General features: G+C 38.1%; 1 protein-coding gene across 1 annotated transcript; it reads right to left on the reverse strand.

Moving 5' to 3' along the window:
- Window positions 1-1,326: 1,326 nt before the first annotated feature.
- On the reverse strand, window positions 1,327-19,826 carry LOC110628412 (cytochrome P450 CYP82D47-like). The gene is made up of 3 exons (XM_021775055.1): window positions 19,367-19,826; window positions 2,049-2,527; window positions 1,327-1,953 (listed from the first exon to the last, which is right to left on the reverse strand). The coding sequence occupies exons 1-3, from the start codon at window positions 19,824-19,826 to the stop codon at window positions 1,327-1,329; spliced, it is 1,566 nt and encodes a 521-aa protein (XP_021630747.1).
- Window positions 19,827-23,588: the final 3,762 nt, after the last annotated feature.

The raw sequence follows: 23,588 nt of genomic DNA on the forward strand, positions 1-23,588 counted from the left end.
ATTTTAATTTTTTTTTTAATAAAAAATTGGGCGATAGGATAATAAAATATGAAATCTCTCAAATTTACTTAGATGCACCTATTACCAGGTTAAACCTGTGAGTTTATTCTCTAATAATTTAAATTTGACTCATTTAACAAATAAATTTAAATAAGTCGAACTATTATTGAGTGTACTCTCTAATAGTTTATTATAGTTCAATTTATTTATATTTATAATGAATTTTAGTTTAAAATTAATAAATTTAAAATTAAATAATTTTAGCTAAATAAATATATACATAAATTAGCTCATACACTTATAAAGATGAGCTCTTAAATTTTAGCGATTCAAATATATGCAAGTTCGAAAAGTGTAATTAAATTATATAGAATTGTATTTCAGAAAATTTAGATTTAATTCATGAAAATATACATATAGTTTGAATTTATTTTTTTATAATATTAATATCAGTCTATTTAACGAAACTATTTATGAGTCTACTTATAGATTCGAAAATAAATTAAGCTCATAAATTTTAAAGAAATAAATACTATAAAATTTAAGTTCAACTCGTTTATTAAACAAACATAAAAATTAAATTAATTTAACTCATTAAAAAATTAAGTCAAATTCGATCAAATTTTTATTAAATCACCTTTCGAATAATTATGAATATTTTGATCGCACAACTAACATAATACGGTTAGTGTTTTTGAATGACTGAAAATTTTCTCGGCTCAAAAAAAAATTTTATAATAAAAAATAAATAAAAATATTTAATTGCAACCAATTTTAGAGCCTTTCTTAAAAATTGGTCGCCGGTGTTAAACATTTGATGATAAATGAAAAAAAAAAAAAAATTAACTTTTGGCAATATTCCCAAAATCAGCCTTAAATATCATGAAATTTAAAGTACGGAATTTCATTTATCACCACAATCTGTTGCTCCTTTAAGCACCGCCATCTAGACATGGCCATTTAGTTATTTAATAAAATATATATTTAATAATATTTAAAATTTATATTTACTTTTTTATTTTATTTTAAATTGGAGTTGAATTAACGGTTCGTAATTTAAATTTAATTGAAATTAAAATTAAAATTAAAGTTATAAAATATTAAAACCATGACCACTTTAAAATCGGATCCAAATTAAATTGAAACTGTTAAAAAATCAAAATTATTTTGAACGATATTAAATTAAACTAATTTCTATTCGGATTCAAAAAGTAAATCAAACCACCAATATAGTTCTCCTTGTACAAACAAGGGAGGAATTATTATACTGTTACCTCTTTATTTAAATATTTACAACGCTGCTTTATATTAATAATTATTTATAGCTTAATATTGATAAAACTCAGGAGCGAGCCGCGGGGTGACTATAACTTCCAGAGGAGTTTCCTTAGCTAAGGTTAAGGTTAAGCTCTCAGTCATATCCACAGGCTCATTGTTTGGTGTTGTGAAGTTAAATCCCTGAAGCAGCCTCGCCATTCCCAGTTGTATCACCTGCATAGCAAAGTTAAGGCCCGGACACGACCTTCTTCCAGAACCAAATGGTACGAGCTCGAAATTCTGACCCAGAACATCAACGTCTGCGTGGGTTGTCAGAAATCTGTCTGGCTTAAACTCATCAGGATTTGGCCATACATTCCCATCGTGATGCAATTTCCACAAGTTCGTCAAAAGACGAGTACCCTTTGGAATGTGGTATCCGAAAAGGGTGCAGTCTTCCATTGCCTCGCGAGGAAATGCCAGGGGCCCTGCTGGGTATAATCTTAGTGTTTCTTTCATGATTGCTTTGAGGTACACTAAGTTTTCGACGTCGGATTCTTCGACGGGTCTGTCTCTCCCAATTTTCTGATCTATTTCCTCTTGAGCAAGCTGCAATTCTCGCCTGTTATTCAACAGATTGGCCAACATCCATGTCATGGTGAGAATTGTTGTATCGGAGCCACCAACAATAAGAGTCTGCGTAATTGAACTTAACCGTTAAAATTATAATGGTCAATTACTGTATACATATTCAAAAAAAAATTTTTTTGGTTAGGAAAAAAATAATTTACCAATATTGTTGCTTTAATAACTGTTTCACGAGAATTGCCGTAGATGGCGTCGTCCTTCATTGCAGTGAGCAAAACATCTATGAAATCATGGTTGGTCTCCACCTCACCATTGAGCCTTTTCAACTCATGTTCTCGAACCCAAGCTTCAATGATGGAATCCATTTCTTTCAGGATCTTTTTCATAGATTTCACAGGCCCCAAAAACTCAGTCCATCCTAGAAATGGAAACATGTCCGAAGGAACAAAAGCACCAGCAAAGTACATGAAATCTCTCATGACTTTTCCAATAGGACGTCCCTTTTCATCATGTCCATTATTGTCACCTTCGAAGTATCGCTTCCCGGCCACCGTTCTTGTAATTATATTCAGCACCAAATGTTCAAACAATTCACTCATGTCAACCTTGATTGGCTTGTCCTTATTTTCCTTGAACTGCTTGAATAAAGCCATGACCACATGACTTACTTCAGATGTTCGAACTATAGAGAAAAGGGTTTTTGTATTATTTACTGAACGTATTACAGAAACTTATATAATACAAGTCTACAACTAACTAAATACAATATAAGTATATAACTATAACTCAAATACTAAAAATAAGTATACAGCTATAACTCAAATACTAAAAATAGATAAAACTGTTATAGTTAGTCTTTATTCTTAATATCTACAACTAACTAAATACAAGATAAGTATATAGCTATAACTCAAATACTTAAAAATAGATAAAACTGTTATAGTTAGTCTTTATCCTTAATACGCCCCCGCAAGATTGAGGCGCCATTGGAGACTCCAATCTTGGTTCTAAAGTAACAAAACTGAGTTCTTCCCAAAGCCTTTGTAAGCACATCAGCAACTTGATCTTTTGAACTTATGTGAAGAACCCTTAACTGTCCAGCATTAATTTTCTCGCGAACAAAATGGTAATCCAGTGCAAGATGCTTCATCCTAGTATGATAGATTGGATTGGCGCAGAAGTAAGTCGCACCAAGATTATCACAATGAAGGACTGGTGGTTGTGATATTGGTGCTCCTAAATCTTGTAATAAACTTTGAACCCAAAATACCTCTGCTGCAGCATTGGCTAAGGCTTTGTACTCAGCCTCTGTAGAAGATCGTGAGACAGTCTTTTGCCGACTAGATTTCCAAGAGATAATATTAGAACCAAGATATAGAACATAAGCAGTTGTAGACCGCCCATTATCAAGGGCACCACCCCAATCAGAATCAGAGAAGGCAGACAGAGTATGAGTAGAATTTCGATTGAGAAATAAGCCATAATGTATGGTTCCTTTGAGATATCGCAAAACACGTTTCAGTGCTTGAAGATGAGTTTGCGTCGGTGCATGCATAAACTGTGACAGCCGATTCACTGCAAAAGAAACATCAAGACGCGTAATTGCCAAATATTGAAGAGATCCAACAATTTGGCGATATACGGTGGAATCAGTCGAACTAGAACCATCATTTAAGATCAGCTTGTCTCCTGTAGACATAGGAGTATTCACCTCTTTAGCTCCAGCCATATCAAATCGCTCTAACAAATTAGCAATATGTCGATGTTGCGAAAGAAATAATCCTGCAGCTGTAGAAATTACTTCAACCCCCAAAAAATGATTTAATATTCCCAAATCTTTGATAGAGAACTGAGCAGATAGCTTCTGTACACAGGTATTCAGAAAATGATTGTTATTACCTGTAAGTACAATATCATCAACATATACTAGAAAATATGCAGTAATCCCATTGGAGGAAAAAATAAACAAGGACGCATCAGCATTTGATTTGCGAAAACCAAGTTTGAGCAAAAAAGAAGTAAGTTCAAGATACCAAGCTCGTGGAGCCTGTTTCAAACCATAAAGAGACTTCTTCAGTTTGCAAACATAATCAGAAAACTCAGGTTGCACATATCCTGGAGGTTGCTGCATGTAGACATCTTCATAAAGTGTGCCATGTAAAAAGGCATTATTTACATCCAATTGCCTTAACTGCCATCCTTTAGAAATTGCAAGAGTAAGAACTACCCGAATTGTGATCGGTTTTGTAACCGGACTAAATGTATCAAAATAATCATGCCCAGGTTCCTGAAGAAATCCTTTGGCAACCAAACGTGCCTTGTACTTATCAATAGTACCATCCAGTTTACGCTTAATCCGAAACACCCATTTGCAACTAATAAGATGATGTTTGTCTCTCGGAACCAACTCCCAAGTTTTATTTTGCAAAAGAGCATTGTACTCTGAATCCATCGCCTGCCGCCAAAGTGAACTTGCCAGAGCTTGTTTAACTGTTCTTGGTTCGAGTGTATCCTGTAAAGGATATTTAGTTGTAAGATTAACAAAAGAAGAATTAAAATACTTTGAGTTAGGCTTCCTTTGTCGCTGCTGCCGTTGTACAGGAGCTGGAACTGAGTCTTGTGAAACAATCGGTAGTGGCAAATCTAAATCAGCAGTAGAAGATTCAGTCATCAAAGGTTCAACTTGTTGAGTCTCAGTACTAATTAATGGCATGGCAGATTGATCAGATTCTGCTGATAATGCTGCAATAGATTCTAAACCAGTACTCGAAACCAACAAATCAGAATCACTTGGAATAGAAATTGCCAATGGAACCGAAGCAACTACAGTTGGTGCAACAGGTGATGAATTTTGTTGTTGTGCCGAACCTGTACAAGAAGCATCTCGAAAAATAATCTGTAAATTGATGAGAACTAGTGCAAGTTTCAGATGGAAAAATATGCTCAACAAATTGAACATGACGAGACAAATACAAACGATTAGCCTTTGGATCGTAACATTTGTATGCAGATTGAGTTGGAGAATATCCAAGAAAAATACAAGGCAATGAACGACACTGAAGTTTAGAATTATTATATGGCCTTAGCCATGGAAAACAAAGACAACCAAAAGATTTCAATCTCTTAAAATTATGAGACATACCAAACAATCTAGAGAAAGGTGTTTGAAACGAAATAGCGGATGAAGGCAACCGATTGAGCAAATAAACAGCAGCCTGGAAAGCATGAGACCAATAATTAGAAGGTAAAGACGAAAATTGTAACATAGCAAGACCTGTTTAGACTATTGAGCGATGACGACGTTCAGCAGTACCATTATGCTCTGGCGTATGTGGAGGTGTTGTGTAACGACCCCAAAATGGACCGTCACCGGCGCTAGGATTCAGGTCGGCTTAAGGCCGCCAGAACCCGTAGCAAGCCTGCTATACTCTCTGTGTACCTGTAAACCTCATACATGATCATACATTTTCTGTGAAAATAAAACTCTTTGCTGAACCAAGGCTTAACCTGTGCATGCACTATCTCTATACTCTGTACTCATGTACTCTGTACTCTGTATCCCTGACTAGAGCTTGCTCTAGATGGGTTAACTCATACCTGTTAAGCCTGGTTTTTACATACAGGAAAACATATATACATATACAGATCATGTACAAAACATACATCACTAGGTCAAGCAACAATTATTACATCTTTTTAATATTACATGTCCACTCTAAGCTATTACAGATCTCTTTACTCTTCCTGTACTCTGTTGGACTGTCCCTGTGCACTGTACACTGAACCTGCAAAACTGGGGTTAAGGGAGTGGGATGAGCTCTATAGCCCAGTGAGTAGAACAGTAAAACATCTCAGTAAAATATGATCTCATGGAATGCACCATATCACAGATAAGCCACATCAAGAGTAAACCTGTCACCACATAGTCCCAGTAACTCTGTGCCAGGGCGTAGAATCGAGCACCTGGTCTTCCTGTCATATATGTATATGTGTATATAACACCTCTGTACTTACCATTGCCAGGGCGTAGTCAAAGGCTCCTGGACTTTGCTATACCTGCCAGGGCGTAGTCAAAGGCTCCTGGACTTGCTATACGTGCCAGGGCGTAGTCAAAGGCTCCTGGACTTCCTGTCTGAGACTATTGGATCATTCAGCATTCACTCACATCACCAAATAACAATGCAATGCAACATATTCGTGACTAATGCAATCAACCTATGGTATAAACATGATGCATGAGATATGCTAAAAGCATTTTGTAGTTCAATTAAAAGTCATAAGTTTAGTTCCACTCACCTCGGGCTAACTGGACTGACTGACTCTGCAGGCTCTGAATCTCTGGAGCAGTACTCACTGCTGCTCTCTCTGGTTCCTCTGGTCTGTACCTATCCAGATAAACGCACATGAGGGACCAAACTAGCTTATGACTAACTCTATTTAAACTCCCCAAGAATCCCCTAAAACTCTCTCTACTAGTCATGCAAAGCAAGCAAAGGAAAGCTGGACAGAACACTTTCGGCGGCAGGTTCGGCGGCCGAAAGTCCTTTCCAGAGACGAAACTCAAGCACCTTCGGCGGCCGAATCTCTATGTTCGGCGGCCGAACCCTTTCGGGGGCAAGTTTTGGAGGCCACAAGGCACTCCAGAGACGAAAGTCTCTAACCTTCGGCGGCACCTTCGGCGGCCGAATCCCCCAAACAGAGCCGAACATGCACAACTCGCGGGGGCAAGCTGTGGCAGCCTAAGCCACCATGCAAGAGGTTCGGCGGCCGAATGAACCTTCGGCTGCCGAACCTGAGTTCATCCAGAACTCAGCTTTAATGACAAACTATCACCTCCTTCCCTTCAATAACTCCAAACATGCATATACCAACTCCTCAACACACATATACATAAGTATATGATCACAGGGGTCCAAAACTATCTAATAACCCCAAACAACAAATCAAACATAACACATAAACATGTATACATGCATAACTCATCAAAACTATCATTAAGAACCTAAACATGCATCTCCTTCCACAAATCCCCCTAAAACCTTCAGAAAACATATTCAAGAACATCACTTACCTCCTGTAGTAAGAAGCTACACACTCTGAACAAGGGAAAACGGATCACCTCCTCTCACACTCTCAAACTCTCTCAAACTCAATTTTTTTTTTTTTTGCTTCACAATCTTCAACACTTGGTAAATGAGCAAACTCCTGCATGAGCTGCTCAAACTCAGCAAATAAACTAAGGGAGACGTGGCCAAACTTCTGGCAACAAAGGGGACATAACACCTGTCCAAAATGCTGACTAAGGATGCCCAAAAGCTAGCTGGCCAACTCAGTTTTGGCTGCCCAAACGCATGCAAAACCATGCAACATTCGGGGGCCGAACTCACCTTCGGAAGCCGAACACCTTCGGCGGCCGAACTTACCTTCGGCGGCCGAACTTGGCTCAACTGCCTTAGGTTATTTCAACTCAAAACTCACTTCCATTAACCGTAAAACCATAACTCCTACCCTTATATAGAATCCCAACACCCCGGATTCCATCAGACAAAAGGAATTCCGGTGCCGGATTCTAGCCGGGTATTACATTCTCCCCTCCTTAAGAACATTCGTCCTCGGATGTTCCTAAAACATACAAAAACAAAACACAAGGAGGAAACTAACCTCAAAACAAATATGGATACTGCTGGAGCATAGACTCTCGCGTCTCCCATGTGCACTCTTCTAGGTTATGGTGGTTCCATAGAACTTTCACCATCGGAATCTCCTTGTTCCTTAGCTGTCTGATCTGCGTGTCCAGAATCCGCACTGGCTGCTCTATATAGGTGAGATCCGTATGAATCTCCACCTCAGGCTCACTCAGAACCTGATTCGGATCTGACACAAACTGTCGTAGCATAGAAACATGAAATACCGGGTGAATCCTCTCCATAGAAGCAGGTAAATCCAGCTTATACGACACATTTCCGATCCTCTGCAACACCTCAAAGGGTCCAATGTACCGTGGAGCCAATTTACCTTTCTTCCCAAAACGAACCACTCCTTTCATTGGAGACACTTTCAGCAATACCCAATTACCTTCTTGAAACTCTAACTGTTTTCTACGAACGTCTGCATAACTTTTCTGTCTACTCTGAGCTGTTCTAATTCTCTCTCTGATCATGGGCACCATTCTACTAGTAATGTCTACTAACTCTGGCCCTGCAAGAGCCTTCTCTCCTACCTCTTCCCAGCAAACAGGGGATCTGCACTTCCTCCCATACAAAGCTTCATAAGGAGCCATCCCGATGCTCGCATGATGGCTGTTATTGTAGGCAAACTCCACCAAAGGTAGATGCTGCCTCCAAGAACCGCCAAAGTCTAACACACATAGGCGAAGCATATCCTCTATGGTCTGGATGGTCCTTTCTGACTGTCCATCAGTCTGTGGGTGGAAAGCAGTACTAAAATCCAATCTCGTGCCCATTGCACTTTGCAGACTCCGCCAAAAGCGGGAGGTAAACTGTGGTCCTCTGTCTGAAACTATAGACACTGGAACTCCATGTAATCTCACTATCTCATCCAGATAGACCTGTGCCAACTTATCCACAGAATAGTTACTCCGTACTGAAAGAAAATTAGCAGATTTCGTGAGTCTGTCCACAATCACCCATATCGAGTCTATCCTGTTGGACGCTACTGGTAAACCCACTACAAAATCCATGGCTATGTTCTCCCATTTCCACTCTGGAATCGGTAATGGGTTAAGCATTCCGGCTGGTTTCTGATGCTCTAATTTCACCCTTTGACAAACCTCACAGGCTGTCACGAATTGCGCCACTTCTTTCTTCATGGCTGGCCACCAATAGACCCTTTTCAGATCCTGATACATCTTGGTGGCTCCTGGGTGAACACTATACCTCGCATTATGAGCTTCCCTCATAATGTCTTCCTTTACACTGCCCCTATCTGGTACACAAAGTCGACTCCCATAGCGAAGGATCCCTTTGCTGTCAAATCTAAACTCTGCATTGTTGCCTGACTGAACAGTCCTGGCAATTTTCATCAATTCAGGGTCCTCGTGCTGTCTCTGAGCTATCTGCTCCAGAAACACAGGTGTCACTCTCATCTGTGCTATCAACGCACCTGTACCAGCCACCTCTAGCTGTAATCCCTCGTCAAAGAGCTTATAAAGCTCCATCACAACCGGTCTCCGCTCTGCTGCTATATGGGATAAACTGCCTAGTGACTTCCGGCTTAGGGCGTCTGCGACAACATTTGCCTTACCCGGATGATACTGGATCTTACAATCATAATCACTGAGCAATTCGACCCATCTTCTCTGCCGCAAATTCAGCTCTCTCTGACTTAAGATGTACTGTAAACTCTTGTGATCAGTAAAGATCTCGCATTTAACCCCGTAGAGGTAATGCCGCCACATCTTAAGTGCAAAGATAACTGCTGCCATCTCTAGGTCATGGGTAGGGTAATTCAACTCGTGCTTCTTCAACTGTCTAGAAGCATAAGCTATTACTCTATCACTCTGCATCAATACACAACCCAATCCCACTCGAGATGCATCACAGAACACTGTGAATTCCTTGTCACTAACAGGCAGAGCTAACACTGGTGCTGTTGTCAATCTCCTCTTGAGCTCTTCAAAGCTCTCTTCACACTGGTCTGACCAGATAAACTTCTGGTTCTTCTGAGTCAATTTGGTCATAGGAGCTGCTATCTTTGAGAAGTTCTGAACGAACCTCCTGTAGTAACCTGCCAGTCCCAGAAAGCTTTTAATCTCAGTCACTGTCGTGGGTCTGGGCCAGTTAGCTACAGCCTCTATCTTCTTGGGGTCTACCTCAATACCCTCTGCTGATACTACATGTCCCAAGAAGGCAATGCTCCGCAACCAAAACTCACACTTCGAGAACTTGGCATATAAACCATGCTCTCTCAGTGTCTGCAAAATAATCCTCAGATGCTGGGCATGCTCCTCTGCATCTCTGGAATACACTAAGATATCATCGATAAACACAATGACAAAGTGATCCAGAAACTCACTGAATACCCTGTTCATGAGATCCATAAATGCTGCAGGGGCGTTAGTCAACCCGAACGGCATCACTAAGAACTCATAATGCCCATATCTGGTCCGGAAAGCTGTCTTAGGCACATCTGCCTCTCTGACTCTCAACTGATGATACCCAGATCTCAGATCTATTTTCGAGAAACAACTTGCTCCAGCTAGCTGGTTAAATAGATCATCAATCCGAGGTAAGGGATACCTATTCTTGATAGTGACCTTGTTCAACTGTCTGTAGTCGATACAAAGTCTGAGGGATCCATCCTTCTTTCTGACAAAGAGCACTGGAGCACCCCAAGGTGAGGTACTAGGGCGGATGAAACCCTTATCTACCAAGTCCTGCAACTGTGCTTTCAACTCTGTTAACTCAGCTGGCGCCATCCTGTAGGGAGGAATAGAAATAGGTCTAGTACCTGGCAGTAATTCAATTTCAAACCCTATCTCCCTATCAGGTGGTAGTCCTGGCAAATCGTCTGGGAACACATCGAGAAACTCTCGGACTACTGGTACTGTGGCTGGTTCCCTAACCTGACTGTCTAGCTCTCTCACATGAGCTAGAAACCCCTGACAACCCCTCCTAAGCAAACGACGAGCCTGAAGGGCTGAAATCATACCTCTGGGTGTACCTCTCCTGTCTCCTCTGAAGACACACTCTGACCCATCCTGGTCTCTGAGACTCACTAGCTTCTCTCGACAGTCCAACGTAGCACTATATGCAGATAGCCAATCCATCCCTAGAATGACATCAAAATCGGTCAAGTCTAGAACCACTAGGTCAGCTGGAAGGCATCTACCCTCTATAAACACTGGACTGAAACGACAGACTGACACTGCCACTGATGGGTCACATCTAGGTCCACTGACCCAGAGAGGATACTCTAGCTCAGAACTGATCAAACCCAACCTCTCTATGGCTCTCGAAGCAATAAAGGAATGAGAAGCACCGGGGTCCATCAAAGCATACACATCTGAACACCCAATGATGAGATTACCTGACACCACTGTGTTCGACGTGTTAGCCTCCTCCTGTGTCACTGTGAAAATCCGTGCTGGGGCTACCGGATTTCCACCTCGGGAACCTGCTGCTGAAGTAGAGGCTACCCCTCTCCCTCTACCTCTGCCACTAGTCTGAGGCATGACTGGAGCTGCTGGCCGTACAACTGGCTGTACCACACTGCCTGAACTCATCTGCTGGGATGGTGCAAAAGTCATCTGCGGACAATCCCGAGCAATATGCCCTTCCTGTCCACATCGAAAACAAGCTGTAGATCCCAACCGACAAACTCCTCCATGTGGTTTTCCGCATCGTCTGCAGACTGGAGCTGTGCCAGAGCTTGAGCCACTACCTATTCCCAGACCTGACTTGACTTTATTCCAGAACTTACTCTTTGTTCCTTTTGCTCTATCCCATCTCTTACCGCCTGTTGAACCTGAACTGGGGGCCTTAGCACCCGAAGCCTGTGCCTGTGACTGTTTCTGAATATTGGCACTAGCTTCCATTTTCCTGGCTGCGTCTACTATCGTATGGAAACTCTCCTTTTCGGCTGGAAGAATCAAGGAAGCATACCTGGGATGCAGTCTCATAGTATATCTCCTTGCTTTCTTCTGATCAGTATCATAGGCTTGACCCACGTACTGAAGCAGATCCAGGAACTTATCTGTGAATTCATCAACACTCATCTCATCTGTCTGTCGCAACTGTTCAAATTCAATTACTTTCATCTCCCTCGAACTATCAGGAAAAGCCCACCCTGCAAACTCATTGGCGAACTCTCCCCATGACATACTGTCCATTCTAGGCTCCACATAATTCTTAAACCATTCTCTGGCCTTCTTGCATTTTATTGTGAAACCTGCCATCTCAATGGCTCTCCTATCATCTGCTCCCAATTCACCGGTGATCATCCTAACTGCTCTGAGGTAATCAAATGGATCATCTCCTGTGTTGTATTTAGGAGCATCCAATTTCAAATACTCCGTCATTTGGACTTTACCTCCAGATGAGCTAGGTTCATGTCTGTCAACAACAGGGGCTACTGGTTCTGGTGGTAGTACTGGTTCATTTGGCTCTAGGTGTGCTGCACTTGGATGGATAGGGGAAGAGGGATACATCGGATATGGTGGATAGTAAGGATAAGGCATATAAGGCATATAAGGAGGATATGGCACAAAACTCGAGTACTCCGACATACCTCCCATCGGATACTCTGGATAGCCAAAACCTGAGGTCTGAGCACCTCCCTGTGACTCTCCCATACCTTCCTCAAAACTGCCTATACCCATGCTGTCATCTCTAGACTGATCAATCTCCATAGCTTCCCTCCTTTCCTCTGCTCTTTCTCCCCTAGCTGTACCTCTTCTGCTCTCGTCGACAGACCTTCTAGGGTCTATTGACATACCTTCCCTGCTAGATCTCTGAGACCTTGCCCTAGGCAATGCAGGAGGACGAGCAGCTGGTCTCTCACTCTCTGGTGGGACTCCAGTCAATCGAGCTGATCGACGAGTTCCTCGCATCTTTACTCTGGAAACACAACATATAACATACCACTTAGCACATAAACATCACATATCACTCATACACATGCAACACTCATGGCATATCATAGCAGATAGGACTCAAGACCCTATCCTAGTGGACATGATTTCCTATTGTGCTTGACCACTTCTAACCTGTCTGAGCCCAACACTGTCTCTATAGGTCCGATCATGTGAACCTAGGGCTCTGATACCAATCTGTAACGACCCCAAAATGGACCGTCACTGGCGCTAGGATTCAGGTCGGCTTAAGGCCGCCAGAACCCGTAGCAAGCCTGCTATACTCTCTGTGTACCTGTAAACCTCATACATGATCATACATTTTCTGTGAAAATAAAACTCTTTGCTGAACCAAGGCTTAACCTGTGCATGCACTATCTCTATACTCTGTACTCATGTACTCTGTACTCTGTATCCCTGACTAGAGCTTGCTCTAGATGGGTTAACTCATACCTGTTAAGCCTGGTTTTTACATACAGGAAAACATATATACATATACAGATCATGTACAAAACATACATCACTAGGTCAAGCAACAATTATTACATCTTTTTAATATTACATGTCCACTCTAAGCTATTACAGATCTCTTTACTCTTCCTGTACTCTGTTGGACTGTCCCTGTGCACTGTACACTGAACCTGCAAAACTGGGGTTAAGGGAGTGGGATGAGCTCTATAGCCCAGTGAGTAGAACAGTAAAACATCTCAGTAAAATATGATCTCATGGAATGCACCATATCACAGATAAGCCACATCAAGAGTAAACCTGTCACCACATAGTCCCAGTAACTCTGTGCCAGGGCGTAGAATCGAGCACCTGGTCTTCCTGTCATATATGTATATGTGTATATAACACCTCTGTACTTACCATTGCCAGGGCGTAGTCAAAGGCTCCTGGACTTTGCTATACCTGCCAGGGCGTAGTCAAAGGCTCCTGGACTTGCTATACGTGCCAGGGCGTAGTCAAAGGCTCCTGGACTTCCTGTCTGAGACTATTGGATCATTCAGCATTCACTCACATCACCAAATAACAATGCAATGCAACATATTCGTGACTAATGCAATCAACCTATGGTATAAACATGATGCATGAGATATGCTAAAAGCAGTTTGTAGTTCAATTAAAAGTCATAAGTTTAGTTCCACTCACCTCGGGCTAACTGGACTGACTGACTCTGCAGGCTCTGAATCTCTGGAGCAGTACTCACTGCTGCTCTCTCTGGTTCCTCTGGTCTGTACCTATCCAGATAAACGCACATGAGGGACCAAACTAGCTTATGACTAACTCTATTTAAACTCCCCAAGAATCCCCTAAAACTCTCTCTACTAGTCATGCAAAGCAAGCAAAGGAAAGCTGGACAGAACACTTTCGGCGGCAGGTTCGGCGGCCGAAAGTCCTTTCCAGAGACGAAACTCAAGCACCTTCGGCGGCCGAATCTCTATGTTCGGCGGCCGAACCCTTTCGGGGGCAAGTTTTGGAGGCCACAAGGCACTCCAGAGACGAAAGTCTCTAACCTTCGGCGGCACCTTCGGCGGCCGAATCCCCCAAACAGAGCCGAACATGCACAACTCGCGGGGGCAAGCTGTGGCAGCCTAAGCCACCATGCAAGAGGTTCGGCGGCCGAATGAACCTTCGGCTGCCGAACCTGAGTTCATCCAGAACCCAGCTTTAATGACAAACTATCACCTCCTTCCCTTCAATAACTCCAAACATGCATATACCAACTCCTCAACACACATATACATAAGTATATGATCACAGGGGTCCAAAACTATCTAATAACCCCAAACAACAAATCAAACATAACACATAAACATGTATACATGCATAACTCATCAAAACTATCATTAAGAACCTAAACATGCATCTCCTTCCACAAATCCCCCTAAAACCTTCAGAAAACATACTCAAGAACATCACTTACCTCCTGTAGTAAGAAGCTACACACTCTGAACAAGGGAAAACGGATCACCTCCTCTCACACTCTCAAACTCTCTCAAACTCATTTTTTTTTTTTTGCTTCACAATCTTCAACACTTGGTAAATGAGCAAACTCCTGCATGAGCTGCTCAAACTCAGCAAATAAACTAAGGGAGACGTGGCCAAACTTCTGGCAACAAAGGGGACATAACACCTGTCCAAAATGCTGACTAAGGATGCCCAAAAGCTAGCTGGCCAACTCAGTTTTGGCTGCCCAAACGCATGCAAAACCATGCAACATTCGGGGGCCGAACTCACCTTCGGAAGCCGAACACCTTCGGCGGCCGAACTTACCTTCGGCGGCCGAACTTGGCTCAACTGCCTTAGGTTATTTCAACTCAAAACTCACTTCCATTAACCGTAAAACCATAACTCCTACCCTTATATAGAATCCCAACACCCCGGATTCCATCAGACAAAAGGAATTCCGGTGCCGGATTCTAGCCGGGTATTACATGTTGTATAATGTGAAATACCACAAGACAAAAAATGATGCTTAAGCTTTTGATACTCCCCACCATTATCAGTGAACACAGAAACAATTTTAGTGTGAAAATAATTTTCAACCAATTTCTGAAAGTGGATAAACAAATCATGAGTATCAGATTTCTTCTTCATGGGATATAGCCAAACATACTTAGAATAGTGATCAATAAATGTAACGTAATACTCATAGCCATCAATAGATTTTTGTGTAGGACCCCAAACATCGGAATAAACAAGTTGCAAAGGCTTATTACTAACAAGAGAATTCTCAGAAAACGGTAATTTATGACTCTTGCTCATAGAGCAGGAAGTACAATGAAAACTAGAAACATAGTTAGTGTAATACCCGGCTAGACTCCGGTATCGGAATCCCTACCGTCCGGTGGGACCTCGGTTGTCGGAGACCTCTAGAAGGGTAAAACTATGATTTTATGAAATGTTTTCATGTATTTCATGTTTTTAAGTAAGAATTAAATGAGTTTTTGCATGAACAATCTTTGGAGGAAAACCCAGGTTCGGCCGCCGAACTTTGAGGTTCGGCCGCCGAACATGCATGCTTTCGGAGGGACTTTAGGCGCCCGAAAATTTTGAGTGAGGGAAATGCAGGTTCGGCCGCCGAACTCCAAGTTCGGCCGCCGAACCTTGCATGCATGCGGAGGCACCTTCGGCCCCCGAACGTGGCCTGGCCAGCCACCTATAAAAGGGGCACTTAGCCGAAATGGGAGGGTTTTCTCCCATTTTCGACCTCAGCGAGCTTCCGACCTCCCTCTCCCAAATCTTGTGTTTTTCCTTCAATCCCCACCTTTTTTCTTTGAGTTTTAAGGTTCCACTAAAGTTTTTGAGTGTTTTTAAGCAAGTTTGGAGCTTGGAAGTCTTGGAGCTAAATCCCTCCATTTTCCGAGCTAGGGTCGTTCTTCCTCTAGATCTTCAAGAGGTAAGCTTCGATCTATGCTTCTTTTATGTTTTATGAAAGTTTTATGCAAGTTGATGGGGTAGAATGCATGTTTAGGCTTGTTGTTAGGTTTATGGATTTATGTTGTGTTTTGAACAATGTATGTTGGAAATGTGTTGTTTGAAGTGTTGTAGTTGGGGTATAGTATAGTTTGAGACCCCTAGGTGTGATGTATGATGTGTATGCATGTGTAGAAACAAGTTTATGCAGGTTTTGAGACGTTTTGGAGGCTGTGGACACAAGGGAGCCAAGTTTCTGCCCTTCGGCAGAAACTCAGGTTCGGCCGCCGAAGTGACTTTCGGCCGCCGAACCCCCTTGTGGAGGCAGTTTCGGCTGCCGAAGCCTGCCCCCGAAACTCAAGTTTCGTCTCTGTCTGGGAGGTTCGGCCGCCGAAAGTGCCGCCGAACCTGCATGACTTTCGGCTGCAGAGGGACTTTCGGCCGCCGAACCTGCCGCCGAAAGTGCCCTGTTTAGCCGTTTCTTGCATGATTTCATGTGAGGTTTCAGGATGTTTTAGGGGGGTCTTTGGGGAGTTTTTTGGAGTCATGTTCATGTATGTTTGGTGCCTCATTTGAGTCCACCTGTGTAGGTTCGGACCCGAGGAACCGAGACCCCCGGTTGTGAGATAGTCGTTCAGAGTTCGTTGTTAAAGCTTCAGTTACCAGGTGAGTGGAACAACCCCTTAAGCTTTAAAGTAAATGAATAAATGAATGAATCATAAAGCATTGCCCATGCATCATGAATGCCATGAGATATGTTAGGTTGTTTGCACTAGAATTCACGAATATGTTGCATTGCATACTTTGTTGTTGTTGTGGATGAATGTTGAATGATCCATTAGCCCTTGTATGTCATGATAGCCTATGTGAGTCCAGGTGTGCCTGCTACGGCTCTACGCCCCTGGCACTATGACTGATTATGGAAGTCCGGGTGTGCCTGCTACGGCTCTACGCCCCCGGCATGTATAAGTAAGAAAGATTGGGGCTAAATGGTGACAAGTTCATCCTTGTTGTGAAATGTTTGTGTTATGGCGCATACATGAAAGCATGAATAAGAAAAAGAAAGAAAAAGTTAAATGATGATAATAATAATAATAAAATGAATAATAATGTACCTAAAAATGGAGGAATTAAAACAAATGTTTTTAGTTTCTGCTCACTGGGCTCTAGTAGCTCACCCCACTCCCTTTATCCCCAGAGTTGCAGGTACAGGGTAGATCAAGAAGTCGGCTAGAGTGAAGTCAAGTCCTGTATGTTGTAATAGATAGTAGTGGACATGAACATGATGTAATGAATATTTATGACCTTGTAATGTAATGAATGATTTGATGATGTATTGAGGATTATAGTAGTGCTTGACCTAGAGGTGTGTGAATCCCCATTATGTACAGAGTGTTTAATGAGTAATGACGTTAATGACCATGATTATCCAAGCTGTTATGTATGATGATGATACCCCATTGGAGTATTTGATGAGGACTCCAGTGTGGGGTTTATGTATGATTTTGTGCATGCACAGATTTTGCTTGGATAAGAGAAAAGAAAAATTTTTACAGATCATGTATATGTTGTTATGTATGGGATTCCACAGGGTTACAGGAGGTATGTAGGCTTGCTACGGGTCCCGGCGGCCTTAAGCCGATCTGGATCCTAGCGCCGGTAACGGGTCGGATTTCCGGGTCGTTACAGTTAGACATAGACTAAAGACCAATATTTTGAAGTACTAACAAAAAGACTTTATTGTTGGGATGACCAAGCTTGTGATGCCATTCAGAAAGTAAAGACAGACACCAAGTAGTAACATTCAGCTGAGGACGTTGAGAATTAACTCTGGAAAAACTTGCACAGTAGATATCATCAATGTTCTCTCCCCGTAGCAGAGACGCCCCCGTGTACAGATCCTTCACAACAAAATAAGATGGAAAAAATTCCACAGAAACATGATTAGTGCGACATAACTTAGCAATTGAAATCAAATTCTTGCGCAGATTAGGCACACATAACACATTAGGCAATGATAAATTCTTAGAGTAAGCAGGAATTTGCACAAAACCAGTATGTGATACAACAAGCGTTTTACCATCACCAAGTTGTACTTCCTCAGGACCTCCATAGTCAGAATAGCTTTGCAAAGAAGCTGGATTCGACACAACATGATGAGAAGCTCCGCTATCAAACAACCATTGTTGTGGAGAAGAAGCAGCCATAGCAGAAGTAACATTAACTGCAGGTATCGGTGCTAAAGAATTAGAGGTATCAGTCTTCAAAGACATATTATTCTCCTTAAGAAAGCGAGCCAATTTACGACATTCAGCAGTAGTATGCCCAGTATATTCACAAAATTGACATACCACATTAGGTCGATAAGAACCGCGACCTCGACCACCAGAGTAAGAACCACGACCGCCACGTTGATTTCCAGAATAATTGTAGTTTTGTGGAGATCGATTATAATTGCCATTCTGATTTTGTGAACGCCCTCTAGAACGTTGAGTGTAATTGACAGTAGCAATCACTTGTGACGTAGCTGAAACAGTTGTGGAATCTTTTTCTTGTAAGGATCGTTCATGATCAGTAAGTTTTTCAAAGAGATCAGAAAAGGTTATTGGGGTTTCACGAACTTTTAATGCAGCAACTATGGGACTGTAATCATCTCCCAATCGCGTGATAATATAAACAATTAAATCATCATCACTCACCAGATTCTGGGTAAGAGCAAGCTCATCTGCAATAGCCCTCATCTCATTGAGAAAAACAGCAATCGGTTTGGTTCCCTTAGAGTTCTGTGCTAATTTAGTCTTTAAGGACAAAATTCTAGAACGAGAAACATTAGCAAAACTCTGGTGAAGCCGATCCCATGCTTCTTTGGCAGTATTGGCTGAAGAAATCAAGGGTTGAATAGTATCGGAACAACTTCCTAAAAGAGCACTGATCAAGATTTGATCTTGTCGAAACCATAAGGCGAAAGCTGGGTTGGCTGTTTTGTCTTTTTCAGAAAGAAATTGTGATGGTGCAACCCGTGAACCATCAATAAAATCAAGTAAATCAAGACCAATTAAGGTTGATTGAATCTGTTTTCTCCAAACAGGAAAATTCTCCTGAGTAAGTTTAATAGGAAAATGCGTTGGAGCATTTAATTGAATAACAGTAATAGATGACGAAGCCATTGATTAAAATTTAAGAAAATTGGATCAGAAAACTCGTGAGAGCAGATTGCGGCTCTGATACCATATAGAGAAAAGGGTTTTTGTATTATTTACTGAACGTATTACAGAAACTTATATAATACAAGTCTACAACTAACTAAATACAAGATAAGTATATAGCTATAACTCAAATACTAAAAATAAGTATACAACTATAACTCAAATACTAAAAATAGATAAAACTGTTATAGTTAGTCTTTATCATTAATATCTACAACTAACTAAATACAAGATAAGTATATAGCTATAACTCAAATACTTAAAAATAGATAAAACTGTTATAGTTAGTCTTTATCCTTAATACGAACATCCTGGAGCAACTTGAGCCTCTGGGGGGTGAGGACCTCCACGATGGTGAGTTTACGTACATCGCGCCAATAGGAAGTGTAAGGCGTGAAACCAAAGGATGCATGGTTGTAGGCTAGGTACTTTGATTGGCTTGATAGTGGGCGTGATGATAAGAACTTGTCTTTTGTGGTGTAGAACTCTTTCATTATATGTTGATTGCTGATCACCACTGTGCGGCGCATCCCCATCATGATGGAGAAGATAGGGCCATTTTTATCAGCTATGTCACCTAATATTCGGGCAAATGGTTTCCGGGCACCAAGCTGATGAAGGTGACCTATAATTGGTAGGGCACCAGGCACTTGTGGGGGTAAAGAGCGCCCCTTGCTGCTATATTTTTTTGCCCTCCATTGGTTATAAAGTAGGAGTAGAGCTACAACTCCTAGAATGGCTATAAAATTTGAAGAGAACTCCATGATATGGGTCTGGACTCTCTGGAGGAAGGATTTGGTTGTGTGCTGCAGTTGAAGAACAGAGTGGAATTTATAGAGTTTCATGCATTACTATTAGCAGAAAAAATATATAAAAACAAGCAATCTCTTTCCTAGTTGGATAGAAGGGGAAAAAAAAAACTACGGATAAATTGGTTGGCCCAATGGCTCCTGCAATGACGTCTCGACTGTGGCAATGAGTCGGTCCCAACGGTTCTATCATCATCATTTTTAATTTATTTTCTCTCCCAGATTCCAATAAATAGAAATTTTATTCCGGGTATGTGACGTTATTTAATTAATTCATAGTAAAATATAAAATGAACTACAAATTAAAGTATTATTTCATCATATACTAGTAAGTAATTCATAGTAAAATATTCTTGTCTCTCATTTGCAACACTAAAAGAATGGAGTAGTCTGCAACAAGCAATCTCTTTCAAGTTGTATTTGAAACGTTTTCTTACGAGCTAGCAAGTCAACATCGCACTAAACTTTCATAAGTAATAAACCTAATAAAACATTATGAGGTTTAAAATGGAAAATTAAACTAAAGAAAAATTATAAAAAAATTCAAAGGATTAACCATTCATTTGGTTTAATTTATTTTACAAGAAAATAATTTAAATAAATTTTTATAAATTTATATATAATTTTTTTAATGAAAATTTTATTAACTAAAAAAGAAATGAATTATTCTATCTCAAATAACAAAAATTATATAAAATAATTGAATGAAATTTTAAATTTTAAACAAAAATTAAAGAAATTTAAAACATAGAAAAGATAAACAAAATACCTAATTAAACTTTAAAATTCCACGTATATGTGTGATGGTAAACTATTCGAATTGGTTTGATTAGTACTCTCAAAATTTAAAATTCAATCGAGTTTTATTTTTTATGTTTAAAATCAACTCCTTTGAATTCTGCTCAACTCGATTATTAAATTTAAATAAATAATACCTAATAGAATTAGTCAATTAAATTAATTTAATTTTAATAGAGAATATATTATTATTTTAGGTTGTTTGTATTAAAAATTAAAATATTAAATTAATTTATTTAGTGAAAAAAGCTAAAACAGTTGAATTTTGTCAAATTTAATGTGGAATAATTTATAAATAATTTAATTTATTTATAATTATAATAAACTTTAATTTAAAATTAATAAATTTAAAATTAAATAATTTTAATTAATTAAATAAATATATATAAATCAACATTACTCATGGAAGTAAACTTGGATTTCTTATTTCATAATTTTTTAATTATTTTTTTTTATATTTTTTTAACTTCTCTATTTTTTTTCATTATTTTCTTACCTTTTCTCCCATTTTTTTATCATTTTCTTCTATTTTCTCTTATTTTTTTATTTTTTTTATGAATTTAATTAATACTAGTTTCTCTCATTTTTTTTATTATTTTCTTTCTACGTATATTTTTTTATTATTATTTTCTCTTTATTTATTTCCTTCTCTAATCATTTATTCTTTTTTTTTTCTCATTTCTCTTATTATATTTTTACTCTACTCTCATTCTTTCTTTTTTTTCATAATTTTTATTTTTCTATTGTTTTTTTATTTTTCTCTTTTTTCTTTCTTTGTTTATATTTTTTTTATCATTTTATATCATTTACTTTTTTCTTATTTTTACTTTTTATATATTTCTATAAATATTAAATTTAAATTAAAAACTTAATAATAATAATAATATAATTTTAAATTTTATTGAATTAATAAAAAGTAATATTAATAATAAAATTCATCATTTAATCAAAATAATAATTATTTTATAAGTTATTTTTCTCTCAATTTATTAACAGATTTAAAATCTATTAGTAATAATACAGAAATTCTGTTAGTAAATTCGTTAGTATTATTAATAGACTTCAAACCATTATTAAAGATTTATCAACGAGTAATCCGTTAGTAATTTGTTGGTTCATTTACCAACAAATTTTTATTGAATTAAATTTGTTGATAATCCGAAAATTTCTTAGTAGTTTGTTGATTCATTTACGAACAGATTTTTATTGAATTAGCAACAGAAAAATTCGTTAATAATCCAAAAATTTTTTATAGTGAGTTCCACGTACATAAATCCTACTATATTCAATGATAACATGCAGTTGCTCTATAAAATAATTTTTTCATTAAGGTGTCATTTGTTTTATGAAAATTTTTTTAAAAAATTTTTTTAATTTTTTATTTTTTGAGAATTTAAAAAATTTAATTAACAGAAAATATTTTTTCTGATTAAAGGAAAAATGAAGCAATTTTAAAGAAATTAACTTTTTATTTTAAAAAGAGAAAATCATTTTCTATACTTTGAAATCTTTATTAAGAACTTTATATATAAATTTATTAATATAATTTATTTTTTAAATTAAAATTAAGCAATATAAAAATATTATTTTTTAAAAAATATTTTTTAAAAAATATTTTTTATAAAAAATATTTTTTAAATATAAATTATTTTTATAAATAAACAGTCTAATTAGTATAGATAGTTTATTTTTATCTCCCTTGAAATTTCTTTATTACGAAGATTAAGGAAAACAATAGATTGAAGAGGATAACTTTGGATCCTCTTATTCCTCCATTTTTCACTCCCAAATATTCACTTTGCCAATGCAATTTCATCTAGGCAGTCAAATTATCCTTCTTTTTGAATAGTTGCTTCCTCAATTGGTGTAGTAAAAAAAAAACTACAAGAGTTGGTGACCTTTAGGTTTTAAAACTTTTCTCCCTCAATTGATCAAGTTATTGACAGAAAAATAAGTGAAAATTGGATGCAAAGACTGTTAATAGGGAATAATCTTATAAATAATGACAATATATCAAGAAATTAATATGTAAATATCTCTTGTGATTATTAGAAAAATAAAAAATCAAAAATCAAAAATAAAAAATCAAATCAAATATACAAAGTGAATAGAAATCTTAGAAATTTCAAAGATATATTCAAAAGAAAAATCTAATGAAAAGCCATGACCAATAAAGACAACAACTTATTGATTATAATAAATGTAAAGATAAATTATTATTTAATCTTTATCATATAAAAAATTTATTAATTATTTTTTAAATTTAAAAAATATATTTAAATTTTTAAAAGTTCTATTAATTAAATATTCTCTTACTTTAAACTTTAATAATAAAAAAAAATCTAAAATATTTTTAATTATTTTAGTTATCCACTTAATAAAGAGAATAGAAATTGTAAAAAGGAACTTTAATGATAAAAAAAATTTAGTAGAATCGGTTAGAAATTTTAATCAATATCATTTGATTAGAACGATATAAGAGAAAATATAAAATAGAAAACGAAAAGTTTTATTGAAAATTTTCAATTATTGAAAATTTTTAAATATTAAAAAATAAGTTTTTAATAATCAAGTAGGGTTATTTATAATAGAAAAAAAAATTTAATATATAAAATTATAAAAATATTCAAAAATAATAATTAAAATATAAAATTAATCCTTTAAATGATGAATTTTTCATATCAAATTTTGTGACAAGTCTGCGGCTCTCGTTACACTTTTGAAAGCGTGCGTCTCGAAATTTTTTTTTTGAAAAGCTAACGTGAATTTTTATCGGACGTCGATAATAAAAATTAGACCTGATCCAAATCTTCTATAAAGTCCAAAGTTAATTACTTCGTATTATTTACACCCTTTCATGTTAAAAATAACCCATTAACTTAAAATTTTAAAGATATAAAGTAACTAGTAATTTTTTTA

Source organism: Manihot esculenta, chromosome 12 (assembly GCF_001659605.2).
Source record: "Manihot esculenta cultivar AM560-2 chromosome 12, M.esculenta_v8, whole genome shotgun sequence".
NCBI lineage: Eukaryota > Viridiplantae > Streptophyta > Magnoliopsida > Malpighiales > Euphorbiaceae > Manihot > Manihot esculenta.